This window comes from Nipponia nippon, unplaced genomic scaffold (genome assembly GCF_047370975.1).
Source record: "Nipponia nippon isolate SJK-2023a ecotype South Korea unplaced genomic scaffold, ASM4737097v1 scaffold_5, whole genome shotgun sequence".
NCBI lineage: Eukaryota > Metazoa > Chordata > Aves > Pelecaniformes > Threskiornithidae > Nipponia > Nipponia nippon.
The window spans coordinates 61,234,793-61,250,986 of record NW_028262369.1 but is presented as its reverse complement, the minus strand read 5'-3'; the positions used below and the strand labels follow the sequence as shown (position 1 = coordinate 61,250,986).

At 36.7% G+C, this 16,194-nt stretch overlaps 1 protein-coding gene across 1 annotated transcript in view; it reads left to right on the top strand.

The window, feature by feature from the left end:
* Positions 1-16,194, top strand: part of SPAG16 (sperm associated antigen 16) — a 410,847-nt gene that overhangs the window by 56,001 nt on the left and 338,652 nt on the right. The window contains 1 exon segment of the mRNA XM_087731487.1: positions 8,676-8,806. Coding sequence (XP_087587613.1) covers positions 8,676-8,806 — 131 coding nt within the window.

Sequence of the window (16,194 nt, the reverse complement as noted above, 5' to 3'; positions counted from 1 at the left end):
TGAGCAATTACAGGTGAGACTATTTTCATTCTTATTTATATATTTGTATTTTAGAAATTTCTTTTGTTTACTTCCACTGTTGGAATGTATGGGTTCTTAGTAGTCCTTAGATTGTTTTGAAAGCTGTGATAGTTTGGACAGAAACTGAGATAGTGTAAAACTGTTGTGAAAACTATATATTTAATAAGGAGTTTCTGAGTAGGACTGCTGATTTCCGTGGGACTGCTTTGATATTTAAGATGTAAAATATGGAAATTTCAAGATACTGAAATTGTTTAATCTAAAAGAAAAGAAAAAATACAAAATATATCCTCCATAATATAAGCATATCAGATTTTTGGGAAAATTAAGCAATTATTAAAATTATTTTTTTTCCCCTGTCTCTTTAACTTTGAGTAAAAAGGTAATTTCAATGGTATATAAGTGTAGCTATCAGTGATCACTGCAGTACTTTTCCAAGTACAGAAAAGCAGAGATAATCCTGATTTTTGGGTGAGAATTGAGAATAGAATATTTCCTTGAAAATATTTAGTGATAGAAGTCAGGACTGTTTGCTGAATCTTGGGCATACACAGTAGCTATGCCCTAAGAAGAATTTAATTTTCATGACTCTGATTTCTGAACAAAATACCTAGTATTTGCTTTTTAAATTGAATGTATGAATACACCAGGATGTGTGACTATGATTGTGCCCCTTGTGCATGTTTTGACTGCAGTCTTGGAATGACCTTGATGATTTTCATATTGGAACTACTGCTGATTGTAATCCTCAGTTGGGGGGGGGGGGAATTGCTTCTCCTCCTCCCTCACCAAAGGACTTTGAATCACTAAATGACTGTCCGACGATCTTTGCCTCAGTTAAGCTTGCATTTTTTCAGAGATAAAGTAACAAGGCTTGATCTTGCTCACAATTGCATAGTGAAGCTGGCTCTTTTCTACTTCAGTTTTTAACATCTGAGTAAAGAGATACTTAGAACTATGTGTAATGATGATACAGACAAGGCCGAGCTGTGATTTAGATAAACTGATTTGGATGTTTTCTGTTTTGTGTTAAACTATACTACATTTTTCTCAGCTGTGGGATGGTTTCGATCAGTTCCACTTATCTATTCATTGCTTTCTGTATGTTTTGACAAATGAGTCTCTTGTGTCTTCCTCAAGGAGAACGAAAGCTTTAGACTTGCTCTAAAGAGCCCTGCTATCAGAAGCGAAAAGGGGGTCTTACTGTAAAAATTCAGGACAGGAAAGAAAAAGGTTTCTAAGAGCTTTAAGGGCAAATTGTCTTAATTGCGTAACGATTTCCATCAAGACAAGATTTGTATCTTATTAGGGAGAATTAAGTGTAATGGTTTGAGACTCTGAAGATATGAGTTTGGTTTACAAGCTCTCGTAGAGAATTTCAGGTTGATCTGGGTTAAATCACTAAATCCTCATATGGTTCAGGCTCTGAACTTACTGGGGGAAAAAAAAAAAAAACAAAAAACAAAAAACAAACAAAACAAAACTATTCCTCTTCTGGTTTGTTTCTGTATATGAACCTGTGAGGTCTTAGGGCAGAGAATGCTTTTATGAGTTCATGCAATCCTGATTTCTATAGGACCATCTAGGTAAATCATAAGAATCAGTAACAGATCCTTTTATTACTTGGGGGTGTAGATGGGTTTGCATTATTACCTTTGCCAAGGATCTAGCATTGGGATGTCTTCTGTGTGCCTGTAGAACAAATGGAGATAATGATGCTTATTCCCTTCTGCTAATATTTTTGAGAGCTATGGAAATACTACATGTAAATGGACTAAGAGTCATCGATAACTTTTTATGAGTGACTGACAGCCTGTTACACCTGCAACTTTAGGTAGCAATGATAGTGTAGTTTCTAAATGACAGTTTGGGCAGATACAATTTGCTTTTACCATTGTCAGCGACTGAGGACATGCATTCAGAATGGTCATGGTTCACAGAGATGCTTTCTGGAACACTGTTTTGAATATAATGTTCCTTAGCTTTGATGATAAAGTAATAGGATGTTTAATTTCACAGGCAGGAGATGCATTACTTTCTCTTTTATACTGGTGTAAGAGAAAAGCTTATTAGCTTTTCATGTTTGTCATAGTACAAATGTCTAGTACATTGCAGATACAAGAGTGAGCAAAACCATAATATACTGCTTCAGCTCCTTAGTGCTCAGTACATGCATTTCTTGGATTTTGGTATGCACGTTACCTTTGCCGATGCTGAAGTAGCATAAGGCTTTGCAATCAATGTTTGTAATAAATGTTTCGCAAAGCCTTGTTATGCAAGATCTCAACTTGTGTAATGGATTCTCTGTTACCCTTTGGATTTAGCAATTGAAAATAATAGAATAAGGATTAAATAGTGACACTTCATTGCCAAAACTTTTTGGGGGGAGGGGAGCATCTTCATATTAGCATTCTTGAGCATTTTTACTGTAGGAAGTTTTTAGGATAAAGATACCACATTTAATTCAGTGACAAATATTTGTATCGGGGGGGGGGAAATCTATATCGACTTATTTCATAAGTAGCTTGTGTTCCTTTTGAGGAGCTCAGAACCTACATGCCTCACATAAATTGAAGTTCTGATGAAGCTTGCAATACAGTAATAATATATTTTGGAAATGCTGTGAGAGAACACCTTAAGCTGGTATTACTTCTGAACTCCTTGGTAGCTTTCTCAGGCAGGAAATCAACTCAGCAACAGACTTGATATGTTTAAACTGTGGCTTCCACCTGGTGTGTACTGGGGAGCTACTGAAATCAGCATTTCTCCTGGCCGTGACAAGTGATACCACTGTTTATGCCATTCAGACCCTGAGGTATGAAGCATAGGTATGAATTATCTCAACAACTGAGGCTGAATCTCATGTTCCAGTAAACTAAAGGATTATCACAGCAAAGGAGGTAAAAACTACAATTTCAGAAATACTTCAGAAATTCAGTAAGGAATGATAGAAATACTAATATTTTTATATTATCCCCTTCTTTTTTACTATATTTGTGAATTTTACAACAATAATATACAGCAGTATCTCCTGAAGTAGTATCTGTGTTATTCTACTGAAAAATGCAAGACTTTCAGTCACTTGTATTCAAAGTGCTTAGGCTTTCCTAGAACTATTTCACTCTGAAATGAGTAAGTTTACATTTAGTAATTGTTTTTGTTCCAGAAAGTGAATGAGAGACATTACAAAAAGCATGTTGATTGTATGCTTTTTTTATGTTATAATTCTAGATGTTCAAATGTGTAATTCTTGAAAGGTAAAGCTTTCTAAGACAAGGAGCACATAAAGCTTCTGAGATTTGCATGAAGGCAGTGGCATATGCTGGGATTATACTCACTTTTAGTTAACCTCTTTGCTCTTTAGGCTGTGTATAATAAATACTGCAGGTTCACTTTAATCGCTCCCAAATTTGGAAAATGTATGGATTTGTCTTGAAACTGGCTTCAGAGATCTTCAGGAATATCATGGCTGAAACACAATCAGAACTTGACATGTTTTTCTATGAAAATGTGTAACTTTAGCCACAAACACATTATGATTCCTTCCTGGAATAACAATGCAAGATTACTTTAATCTTTTATCTTTACTTATTTGTACTTAACATACTTATTTCCTAATGCTGAATGTTTCTGATCTTCTTCAGTTTTTTTCCCCAAATAGTTAACCTTTCTCTCCAAAACTGTTCTTATCTGTGAGGTAAGAATTTTAAATTCTGTTAACAATTATCTTCCACTTGTTTCACATAGAATTTTAAGAATTTAGGTGTTCATTTGAGGTTGATTTTTCTTTCTAAGCTCCACTTTGCTTCTTAGTATACCCCTAAGTACACATAAGTAAGTGGAAATATAGAAAACTGTATTTAAACAGATGGCTAATCCATGTGAAATGGCTAGTTGAAGACATAGATTTTTAGTTAGCACCTTAGTACAAGATGTAGGTATCTTGCTAATACCCAAGTTAAGGCAACAAAGGATGATTTTGATTCCCATGATTCCCACATTCTGTCTTCCTCTCCAGTCATGATGTCCTATGTCAGTCACCATTCTAAGTCCCTACCATTCCATGGAAATTGAGTCCAGTGTTCTGGGAGTGTGATTTCTGAGCATCGTTAAGGCAGTTTGAAGCTAAAGTTTTGCATATCTATAAAAGCTTACAAAATAATTGCATAGGATAATAATACTGAGAAGCTTTTCTGCAAACAGAACTCTGTAGGTAGCTTTTTAGCTTCAAAGAGGAAACCTAAATATGGTTTAGATGGAACAAAACTTAGCAGTGAACATCTCCAGCTTCTGTCAGATCCAGTCTTACCTTTTTTTATAATCAAGTAAAAACAAACAAACAAAAACCAAAAAAAACTAAACCAGATTTTGGAGTGGTTTTGTTAGGCTATGTATGTGTTTGAAGCCACAGTCCACTGAAAAATACCTTCTAGGTCTTGGGTCTGTGATAGATGCACTTACACTGATCATTAAGTCATTAGCTTAATTATTTTCATGATCATTTAAAAAGTTTGACGGGTTAATAGCATTCTTATAGAACACGTGGTGTAGACAGCTTCTTAAATAGAAGACAAAATGACGTTTGATAGTCTGTAGTTCAGAAATTTGCTGTACACTCATTCCTACAAATTAACAGAATGGCTACCATCAAGTTAAGTGCAAACAAAATCTAAAAAAAAATTAGTGGTTACCCCTGCTGTGTGTGTACATTTTCAGATTAAAATGCATTGATTTTAGTCCATTCTTAATCTTAGTGGTTGATAGGTATTTTAAAGAATACGGTAATTTCAGTCTTTGCTTTAAAGCTTCTCACAGCGGGATGTCCTGAAAATGTTGCAAACACAAATGATCAGCTAAGTCTTCAGAAAACTGTATAGTCTTTGTAAGTGGTTTTGTAATGACTATTGTAGTCCTTAAAATATATTATGTGCAGTTACCCTCCTTACATTCTTTAATGACAATCTATTTTTAATAAAGCCATTTAGCTTGGTTAATTAGAGTTAGTAATAAATCTCCTAGTCTGCTGACTAATCTTAGAAAATATCTTAGACCACACTGATTGAAAATGAGGCTGCAAGATTAACTATGTATATATGTATTTTGGATTTTTATAAACATTATACTTGCAAGAAAAGTCTTTTGAAGAATATAGATCTGTCTCTTGATGCAAGTCCTAGAGCTCACCTTCATGGAAAATAGTGGTAGAAAAAAAATAGGCCACGGAAAAATGGAAAATAGCCCATGCCAGTAATCTCACAAAGGGAGGCTGATACAAACCTTCATTCCCAGTTCTAGTCCAGTGTTTCATGCCAGTAGTATGCCATTTATCTTATCCATTTTTTTTCCTTGAGGCTTCTTGCAACCACTGAAGCTCCTTTGTCTGCAGTTCAGCCCCACGTTGTGATACAGCTTCTCTTCACTGCCTGGTGTACCTAGAAGCTTTCTCATACTTGTCCTCAGCTTCTGAAGTCGCAGCTCAAAGTAGATCATTGTTAATACCACCTAAACTGGTACCTTTTACCACATTGTACTAATCAAACGTAACTCACTCTTGGAACTTACAAGAGAGTTTTTTCAGTTTTTCTAAGAATATCACTGGAGCAGACTGTAAAGCCAGGACAGACTCACAGATATTCTCAACTTAGTACTACTTGATCATACTTGTATAATCCCCCTTTTCGGACATGTCAGCTGTGCATAGGTGAGACCAAGTGGGCTGTGTCCAGTACTAAAACATACATGCATTTAATTTTGTCAGTTTAGCTCTATCATCCAGCTCCATAGTAACAGGTTTTTCTTTTGGTCTGGAAAATTCATTTGTTATTTTAAAACATATGGTTAACTGTTAATAATAACTTGATGCTCAAATGTAGTTAATACCCTCACATGCAGATACTGACAACACCCCATTCCCCCCCCCCCCCCCATATTCTGTATCAAGAAGTAATATCAGCCCTCTTTAGCAAAGCTGCTCTTTTTGAAGTCATGAGTTTTGAATACCTTTGTATGGTATCTGCCTACCTAAAAACCTGGACAGTTATTTCAAGCTGATTGTAAATGGTAAGTGCAGGTGATGATGATGTCCAAATAGCTATTTGAAATTACTCTGAAGTCTTTTTCTTTGACTTGAATATCAGTATGAAGGACTGTTCTGTCTAATTCAGGGCCAGTTTCTTTATTTTATGCTGAATAATTTCCTAGTTTCCTATTTGGGAAAGCTGATCTGTTTGTTTCCTTCTATCCAGAACTCTTCTCATGCTGCAATCCCTTCTGCTCCTTACCTGGCAAAGCCCATCGTGGCTCCAGGAAATCTGTGTTCTTTTTAGTGAAGAGCCTGAAACCTCAAGTCTGCTCGTGTCTGACTCGAGGTCAGTTGGAGAAGGTTTATTGTGGAAACCTCAGCCCCCTCTAGCATAGCATGCATGCTGAATATCAAGTCTACAGTAAGGTTCTTGATTAATAGCAAGAATGTCCCTGCAGTGTCCAGGGCACCAGATTTTCTGCTCCTAAGCTGGTGCAGGCTGGCAATAATTCTGTGGTTCTTATCCCTTAGGTTAACTGCTGGAGCTGAAGAAAACTGGGCTAACAGCTCAGGGTATCTTAGTATTCTGTTGGCATTCGGTATTTTTGTATTCTCCTGTCTGCTCAGTATATATATCTGAAGGATTTGGACCTTTTTGGGAATCCAGTGCTGCAGTGGATCTTAAGCATGTTATCCATGAATCTTTGCTGAGCAATCCACTTCAATCAACATCTGATTTTGCCTTCCATTATCTGATGATGAGGAAGTTTTTCTTCATGATTGTCACTTCTACCAAATGAGAGAAGTCTGTATAGCACACTGTTAAGATGTCCTATTCCACATAGATAAAGTTATCTTCAGAGTTCATTCTAAATTCACGTGTAATGTATAATTAGTTTCATCTGAAATACAAAACTAGCTTTCCTGTTTGTTCTTGAAGCCACAGACTGCCAGGGCTGAGACCTCCTGAATGTCAGGTCTGTCTTTGTCCTTTTACGATGAGCGAACAAAAGCCTTGAAGAAAGGACTTTGCTTCAGGTCTGTAAGTGAATTTTACAGAGGCAGATGCTGTCTCCCTGGGTTGCTGCTTTGGAGAGGCTGTTCAAAAGCTGCAAATCTGGAACTGCCTGCTGGTGTAGTCAACGCTGTTGAACAGCATCAGCAAGTGACTTGGAAAATGTCTCCTCTGAACTGCACCCTGGAATTCCAGTTCCCTCTTCAACAAGTGTTACTGTGTTGGTGAATTTTATTGAGGATTACGTGGCATGTGTGAAACTGGTCCTTCAATCTTTAGTCAAGTAGAGAAAAGGATCTTCTTATCCAGGTAATAGTGATCTTTGGGAAATACTACCTGGAGTTACTCACAGTCTAATGTATATATATGTTTGAAGTCAAAGGAGAAAAAAGGTTATTTACCTGTAGGTGCTTTCCCTTGTGTTGTATTGTTTCTATGTGCATACACAGCCCTTCTCCATGTTTGTATGACTTTTCCATTTATAATCATAGTGGAAACTGTTTCATTTAGCTGATAAATCAGTAATTACACCACAGACCATGCTGCGCAGAGCGTGGTAGTAGGGCTAAACTTTATTCTTTTCATCTCCAGTATGGGAGGTATGCATAATAAAAATAAAGAGAAGGAAATAAAATATAAATGGAGTGATTTGGACAATGAGAATAGTTCTTCCATTCCAAATTAAGGAGCTATCTGGCTGCTAGCTGATGGAATTGAAAGATTTCTAGAACTCAACTTCTTTTAATCGTGAGATGGTCCAGTGCAGGGTAGATCACTGCATCTTAAATAGGTAGTTTTAAACTTACTGTTAAACAATTTTAAAACATTTTTTTCTGTTTAAGGAAAAATAATTAATTTACCCGAATTTTGACTGTCTTTCACAAAATACTTACTAAAACCAGAGATTGTCCTGAGTATAATACAGGGGATTTTATACTAACAATTTAACAGCCTTCCTTTTTAAACATCATATCTCATTATGTAGCAGGTACATAAATGACATTAACAATAAAAGTGTCAGGCCAAGTCTTTGTCGCTTACACCCACATCGTTACACAAACTTTGTTATGAGTATAAATGACAGCAAAATTTTATTTGCCATTTTTTACTATATCTCTCTGTATCCACAGTGTCGAGTTGCTTCTTTCCCATTGCTGTTATGTTGAACTACATAAGTGGAGGGGTTTTTTTTTCTGTTTTGGGGGAAGAAGAGGTTTTGCTGGTATGAACGTTGAATTTGTACTTGGTTGCAGATAATGATGAGTACTGATGGCTGATCTCTTTCTAGAGCAGTGCTATATTGATATAACTGTCCAGAAGTTAACTCATAGGAATATAATTTTAAAAGAATAAACTAATAAATCTCATAGTATTCAGTTGTTCACTACAGGCCCCAGTCTTCCAGTTATGCCTGCAGTCAGCGTTAACAATATGTATCAAAATTAATAAAGTAAGGACAAAAGTGATTGTAAAAATTGTTGAAAATTGAACAGAGGAGAAAAATAGAATGAAAAAATAAGACAAAATTGTGTTTTCAAAATAGTAACATAATAAGTAGTACATTATATGAATTTATGCAGCATTTTTGACAATTGGTGATTTTATTTTTTTCTCCAGGATTTAGAGTTCCCTGTTGATACTCAAGTGAACCCATAACTTGTGCATGCTAAAGAATATACTCAACCCCTGAAATCTGGAGAGTATAAACTGAGCCACATTTTAAAAATGCACGACTTAGCAGTGAGCTGGTAGGAACCATTAACAGTACATTAATTTTATTGTTATATACATGTTGAGTTTTATTTTTCAACAGGTCATTGAGAAGCATTTGCTTTAAGTAAATTTCTGAAAAAACTACTGGCAGCAGTCAAGGGAACATTCTATCTGAAGAATGTGAAAGTGGAAAAAATGATAATGAAATTTTGTGGGAGCGTAAATACAGAACTGTTTACAGATTGAGATTCATCTTTTATGTAAGAATGGTGGGATTTGGTTAGTAGATATAAAAAAGGGAACCAGAGATGACTATAAACTCAGGTTACAGGAAACTGAATTATAATGCTGAATATTTTTGCAATTTGTATTTGATTGCAGTTTATTCCCTTGGGTCAAAAATGAGAAGAGTTTCAATTTAGATTAGCTTGAGCGTGCAAATAGCCTGTAAGCAATGACATTTCAGGGCTTGCTAGCTGCAGCTGAGGAAGAATAAACAAAAATATTTTTAAAAAAATGTTAAGCTAGTAGCAAAGTTCAGACAATTCTGACACATTGTCTAGGTATGAATATATTTTTAAATTAATTTTAAAAATAATCAATACTTTTATCATTCAGATAAACTTTATGTAGCATGATGCTGTTCTTACTGCACTCAGACTGCTAGTAGATTACTTCTGAAGGTATCTTCCTAAAGGAAAACTGTATTGTGATACTTAATTTTCAAAGCTTAATTTCTTGTTGCATCCAAGAAACATAATCCAATGCAGTTGTATTTTAAAAGTCCAAAAACTTGGGCAGTGTAATTCTCATGCAGATTAAGAGTTTGACAATCGACTGACTTGTTAAAAAAATCAGTGTTGTGAAGAAAGAGTAGTACACAAAATCAGAGCTAAGGAAAGCAGTGGCACAAATTAGAACATGCTGATGTGGGTGTAAGGTAAATCTTGCCTGTGAAAATGGAAACAATATTTACATATCCAATACTTACAAGGCAAATGTCACAGATAACTCTCTTTAGGTGGCTGTTCGTATTTTGTAATAAATATCCACCGTACTGCTTTGAGTTTTGGTAGACTTCTGCTTAGTTCTGAGTTTGGGCAGGCTTCTGCTTAGTCTCTCAGATGCTCAATTCTGGTTTTCTGTCTGGCAAATCCCTAACCTATATTTGTAAGGTAATATTTTGAATAATATTCTCCTGTACTGTATAGTTATATTGGTCCAATCAGGAAAGAAAGCTTGCAGCTGGCATCTCTGTGCTGCTACTCCGAGGAGGCTGTAGTAAATCCACCCAAAATATTAGTGGGTGGTTGGGCTTATCCGAAGAAGGTGCAAGAATGGTGTGTGTTTAAAAAAAAAAAAAAAAAATTAAAAAAATCTGGAGGAGGAGGAAGATGCTTCCACACTTGGCAAGATTTTCAGTGAATCAGGTGGAATAATGATCAAAAGGTAACCTTTACAGGCTACGTAATCACAAGATTTACATGCATGACAGGCTGCGGAGGGGCAAGTCTAAAGTAATCATCTTCGTGTTAATGTTCACCTTGTTAAAAGTTTGCCTTTACCTGTAGTAGAAAGCCAGGTTTGAGTTGTAAATTACTTTTGAATGTTGTTGCAAACTACTTGTAAATGTTAAAATATAGAACATGTAATTGAAAATAGTAAAAGTTCATAGACTAGTCAAGAAAGGATACCTCTACCTAAATTTTTCTGTTCTCTTACACTTAGAATCATAGAATCGTTGAGGTTGGAAAGGGCCTCTGAGATCATCGAGTCCAACCTGTTAACCTGACTGCCTGGCCCACCTGTAAACCATGTCCCTAAGCACCACATCCACATGTTTTTGAATACTTTCAGGGACTGTGATTGTACCACTTCCCTGGGCAGTCTGTTCCAATGCCTAATCACTCTCTTGGTGAAGAAATTTCTCCTAATATCTAATCTAAATCTCCCCTGGCACAACTTGAAGCCGTTTCCTCTTGTCCTATCGCTTGTTACTTGGGAGAAGAGACCGACCCCCACCTCGCTACAACCTCCTTTCAGGGAGTTGTAGAGAGCAATAAGGTCTCCCCTCAGCCTCCTCTTCTCCAGGCTAAACAACCCCAGCTCCCTCAGCCGCTCCTCATAAGACTTGTGCTCCAGACCCTTCACCAGCTTTGTTGCCCTTCTTTGGACACGCTCCAGCACCTCAATGTCCTTCTTGTAGTGAGGGGCCCAAAACTGAACACAGTACTCAAGGTGCGGCCTCACCAGTGCCAAGTACAGGGGCACTATCACCTCCCTGGTCCTGCTGGCCGCACTATTCCTGATACAGGCCAGGATGCCATTGGCCCTCTTGGCGACCTGAGCACACTGCTGGCTCACGTTCAGGCAGCTGTCGACCAACACCCCCAGGTCCTTTTCTGCCAGGCAGCTCTCCAGCCACTGCTCCCCCAGCCTGTAGCATTGCATGGGGTTGTTGTGACCCAAGCGCAGGACCCGGCACTGAGCCTTGTTGAACAATGACAGATAAATATCGTATGTGTTCATGTAAACCTATTCCTTGTATTCCTTATCTTGCTTCAATTATATTTTTATATCTTACTGAAAGCATTATTCTAGATCCTTATATCTAGTGCTTCTAGTTATTGCTAGGAGAGATACTCTTATGAACCAGGGAATTCTAAGTATTTTCTGCAGTTAATAACTGGATATCACACCTTAAGGATACAATGCCACTTGAGAAGGCAATTTACTGGAATAAAAATAAATTGGATGTCTTTAAACTTATTTGGAAACACTTTAGAACTTGCTTGGAGAAACAGCAACTAAACTGAAAAAAAAAAACAGTGAGGATGTGTATTTAAATTCATATACTGGCAATATGATATTGACTTTCATGTAAAGATAATACTTTAAAGAAAGTGGGAGCCTGGGATAGTGCTCTAAAATTAACTGAAATGCTTATTTTAAAAAATTTAAAAATTTTACATAGAAAATTCTAAAATTCTTTTGTTCTTTACATGCTTCTATTTTTAGAATAGAAGAATTTAAAAGTGTTCTTGAAAAAATGTAAACAATGTAATGGAACTTTTCATTTGCTTAAAAATCTCTGTCTACATGTTTAACCGTGTCTGAAAAAAGCATTTAAAATTTGTAGTAATTTCAATTAACAAAGAGTTTTTTCTATCTGAATACCACTACTTAAAACCAATCTTTTTAAGTGATTGAAAAGAAACACTGTCTTTTGTTTCTCTTGCTAATGCTAAAGGCTATATTGTAGCCTGGTTTGCTAAAGGTAGGCCTTTTTTTGGACAGCATGTCCTGCAGTATTTTTTTAACACCCTGCCCAATTTGAATCAAATTTGACAGAGGAATGACAGACCTAGAAGTACTGAGGTTCCCACGTGTTTCAAGAAAACAGATCTCTGTGTGAAAAAGGGTCACTTTTAGTACACTCTTGGCTGCAAGTGACTAAGAATTCAAAGAGGATACAGAAGTTGTGAATACTCTATTTTTTGGAAAGAGCTTCAAATGGAGCTCATACCTTATTAGATGCTATAGAATCCAATCTCAAGGCACATAGCTAATGCACACAGAGCTTGGGTTATCATTTTTAGTTTGACACAGCAGCTATTCAGTCCTGAATCTGGCTTGCCTTGGAAGTCCAAGAGGTTATTAAATGCATAAATCAAGATTTTTCAGAGAAGAATGACTTAGATTAGATTGTCTGTATAGGGAATTAAATGAAAATGGCCCATTTAAAGAAATTCTGAACTTTCATTAAATGTATTTACAGTAATTATGATTGTCTATTTGATTTTACAGACAGAAGGTGGAAATCAGTATCCACTAGATGAGAACTAATACTTTCCTGTAGTTCATAAGATAGATGGAAAACATTCTATTGACTTAGGAGACCAAATTTGCTTTTTCATGATTTAGATTTTTCTCACCAGAACAAGTGTATCAAAAAGTCAGAATCTGGTTCGTGTATGTATATTACTTATATTAATAGTAGTATTATTATTCTGCCCCTCTACTCTGCTCTGGTGAGACCCCACCTGGAGTCCTGCGTCCAGCTCTGGAGTCCTCGGCACCGGAAGGACATAGACCTGTTGGACTGGGTCCAGAGGAGAGTCCCAAAAATGATCAGAGGGATGGAGCACCTCTGCTGTGAGGAAAGGCTGAAAGAGCTGGAGTTGTTCAGCCTCGAGAAGAGAAGGCTGCAGGGAGACCTTATTGCAGCCTTTCAATACTTAAAGGGGGCCGACAAGAAAGATGGGGATAGCCTTTTTAGCAAGGCCTGTTGTGATAGGACAAGGGGTAATGGTTTTAAACTAAAGGAGGGTAGATTCAGACTAGATCTAAGGAAGAAATTTTTCACGATGAGGGTGGTGAAACACTGGAGCGAGTTGCCCAGAGAGGTGGTAGATGCCCCATCCTTGGAAACATTCAAGGTCAGGCTGGATGGGGCTCTGAGCAACCCGATCTGGTTGTAGATGTCCCTGCCAATTGCAGGGGGGTTGGACTAGATGACCTTTAAAGGTGCCTTCCAGCCCAAAGCATTCTATGATTCGATGATTACTAGGTTCCTTTACATTTCTCTAGAAATTGCAGCACCTGCAAATCCAAATTCACAGTTTTTACATGCCTTAAAGCTCATGTAGATTAGTTCTTTAGACCTTCATCAGTATTCATTGAAACTCATATTTGCAGAGGGGGAAAAATATCCCTTGGGAAACCATGTTTTGTTTTCTGCTAAGCTGAATATTTCCCAATTTCCAAATCATCACATAGGCATTCCTCTTCTGCATGAAACTCACGTATCTCCAGTGTCCTTTTAAATATCCCAGTAAATCTTACTCTGCCTACAAGAATCACTGTAAGATCTATAATGCCTAAATGATCTTCCCAACCTTACCTGCTTACTGTTTGCTTTCTCCTCACCTGCTGTCTGCATCTTTCGTGTAACCCCATGGGGTTTGCATGGCTTTCCATGGAAGGTACTTCTGCAGTCACCCTATGCAATACTACATCTGTCATGGTTTGTATTATCTTCACTTGGGAAAAGAAAGATGCCCATGCAAACGTTATTCAGTGCCTTTTTAATGGTTAGTACAGTGTTGGAAAATAGGAAAATGTCATGTATTATTTTGGAGAGATGCTTATCTAAGATGCAGCTGAAAAACTAGCAGTAATGGCCTGAGAGTTTCAGATTAATACAATACTATATTTAGCATATAATTTAATGTATTTTGTAGATAGCAAATAGTTCTAGTTCTCTTGTTTAAATCTCGGATCAGAAAATTAGTGTTGTGAAAATACTGTCTATTTGCGGTTTATTTATGACTTTTTTTTAATACGCCTTAACTCAAGCAGGATGACAAGTGAAGACTCCATCACCTTGCCTTTTTTCTTAATTTTTTAAGATGATGTCATCTTGTCCTCCTCCTTTCCTCCCATGCCTCACACACAGAGGTTACAATTCTCCATTCAAAGCTTATTTGATGTTTATCATGTATAATAATTGCTGTAAAAATGCCACTTTTGATTGTGGGTAGAATTTGTAAAGTATATGGCCTAATATTTTAAATATTTTAAATATTTTTAAATATTTTAATTATTTTAAATTGATGCTTTACCTAGTTAAGTATACCTGCATAAATAGAAAATATATTATTCTCGTTTACACGTAACCTCATGTTCCCAAATCCTTTATTCTTGTTCAATATTTTGTAAAAGAAAAAGATAGAGAATCGCAAATGCTCTTCCTAGGCACAGTAAAAATATGAAGCTGGAGATAATAATAAAGAAAAGCAAATACAAAATGTTTAGTGATTATCTAGGCTTTCCTGATGGGCTCAGTAAAAGATAACTTTTCTATAGGGACTAATTCATCATTATATCTCATTATACTAGTTTTCCCCATTTTTTATCAGTGGATTCCAGAGAAGATTTTTAAAAACTTATCTCCTTGGGAACCATGCAAATTGACTCGCAGCATAAAATTGTGTACCTGATTATATGAGACTTATTCCCAAATTGAAGTTAGAGTCTTGTAGTGCCTTGTGCAAAGTTACGGAGGTAAGACTGCATGGAAATTATTGTGAAACCCTGTACTCTTTTTCCTTCTTTAGTTCCCCTCTACTACTTTTTCTCCTTCTTAACATATAAATACGTGTGTACTGGTACACACAGATGCGCATACACATGCACACAGAGGAATAATCTTTGCAGGAAAGAGAATTCTTTGTGAGTATTGACATGAGGAACTTCTTTTGAAATAGCTTATAGTCTTAAATTTACTGTAGAAAGATGATACTGATCTGCATTGTTTCTTTAGAGTTTCAAGTTTTCCATTTATACAGTAAGGTGGTGAGACAGAGAATTTGGCAGCAGTGTGAAGAACCATGCCTTTTGTTGTGTCGGTCAAACTTTGATATCTGGGCTGTACTCTGTTTCAGTCCCTTTTAGACATACCTCTCGGTCTTCCGTTTCATTCTCAAACGTTTGATTTCATAGAGTTGCTTATGGAAAGAGCAGGCCATTACGACTGTGTTGTGTATAAACAAAGTAAGAGAAGTAGTGCAGGTTATTTTTAAGCAAACATCTTGGTAGTTTTTCTCTGCTGTCCCTCCCATTTGGGAAGAGCTCTGTATTAACATCTCAAAGCAACTTTCTCATAGTCTTTCCTGTCACTCCTTGCTATTCTTCTTTATTGTGACGCCTGTAAAGTTTTGACCACAGTTATCCTGATGGTTTGCTGAGACAGCTGCCTGTCATACCGACGAATGTTGTCTCCCTTTTTCCTGTGTTCTGCCCATTTGTTTCCATCTCTCCGTTGTCTTAGAGGTGGTGAAATAATGTCATTTTGTTCCATGTCTGAATGATGCCAAGCAAAATAGGGTCCCTCTACCAAGAGGTGATCAGTCATATGAATTGTATTGTCTCCTTGTATAGTAGAAGCTAGAAAACAGGATTCAAAGTGCAAAATTCATGTGGTGAAATTCCCTGTCGAAGAAAAATTCAGGGAGGTAAAAAAATCCTTATTAATTATTTAAACCCTTTTCTTGCCTCCCTAGAGCATTAGAAAAGATTTTTTTTTTAAACTACATTTTTGCATTAACAGTAAAACTTTTTAATTGTGCCATCATGTGCTGATTTCTTGCATGAGTAGCCACAGTGAATTGGAGATTTGCATTAGCAACATTAGCTGCTGCTTAATTTTCCTATGACAATTATACCTGTTTTTAAAGGAATATGACATACAAGGTAGCTATTGCAGAGCCTAACCTCTCATGCTGTAGCCATGTTGATCAGTTTAGCTCCAGTATAGCAGATTTTGATGCTTTTTGGTGCATGTCTTGCATGGATTGCTGGGGCAGTATGACACTCCCTGCCTTCCAACTTCTGTGATTCAGAAGCCACCTGTTTGTTTGTT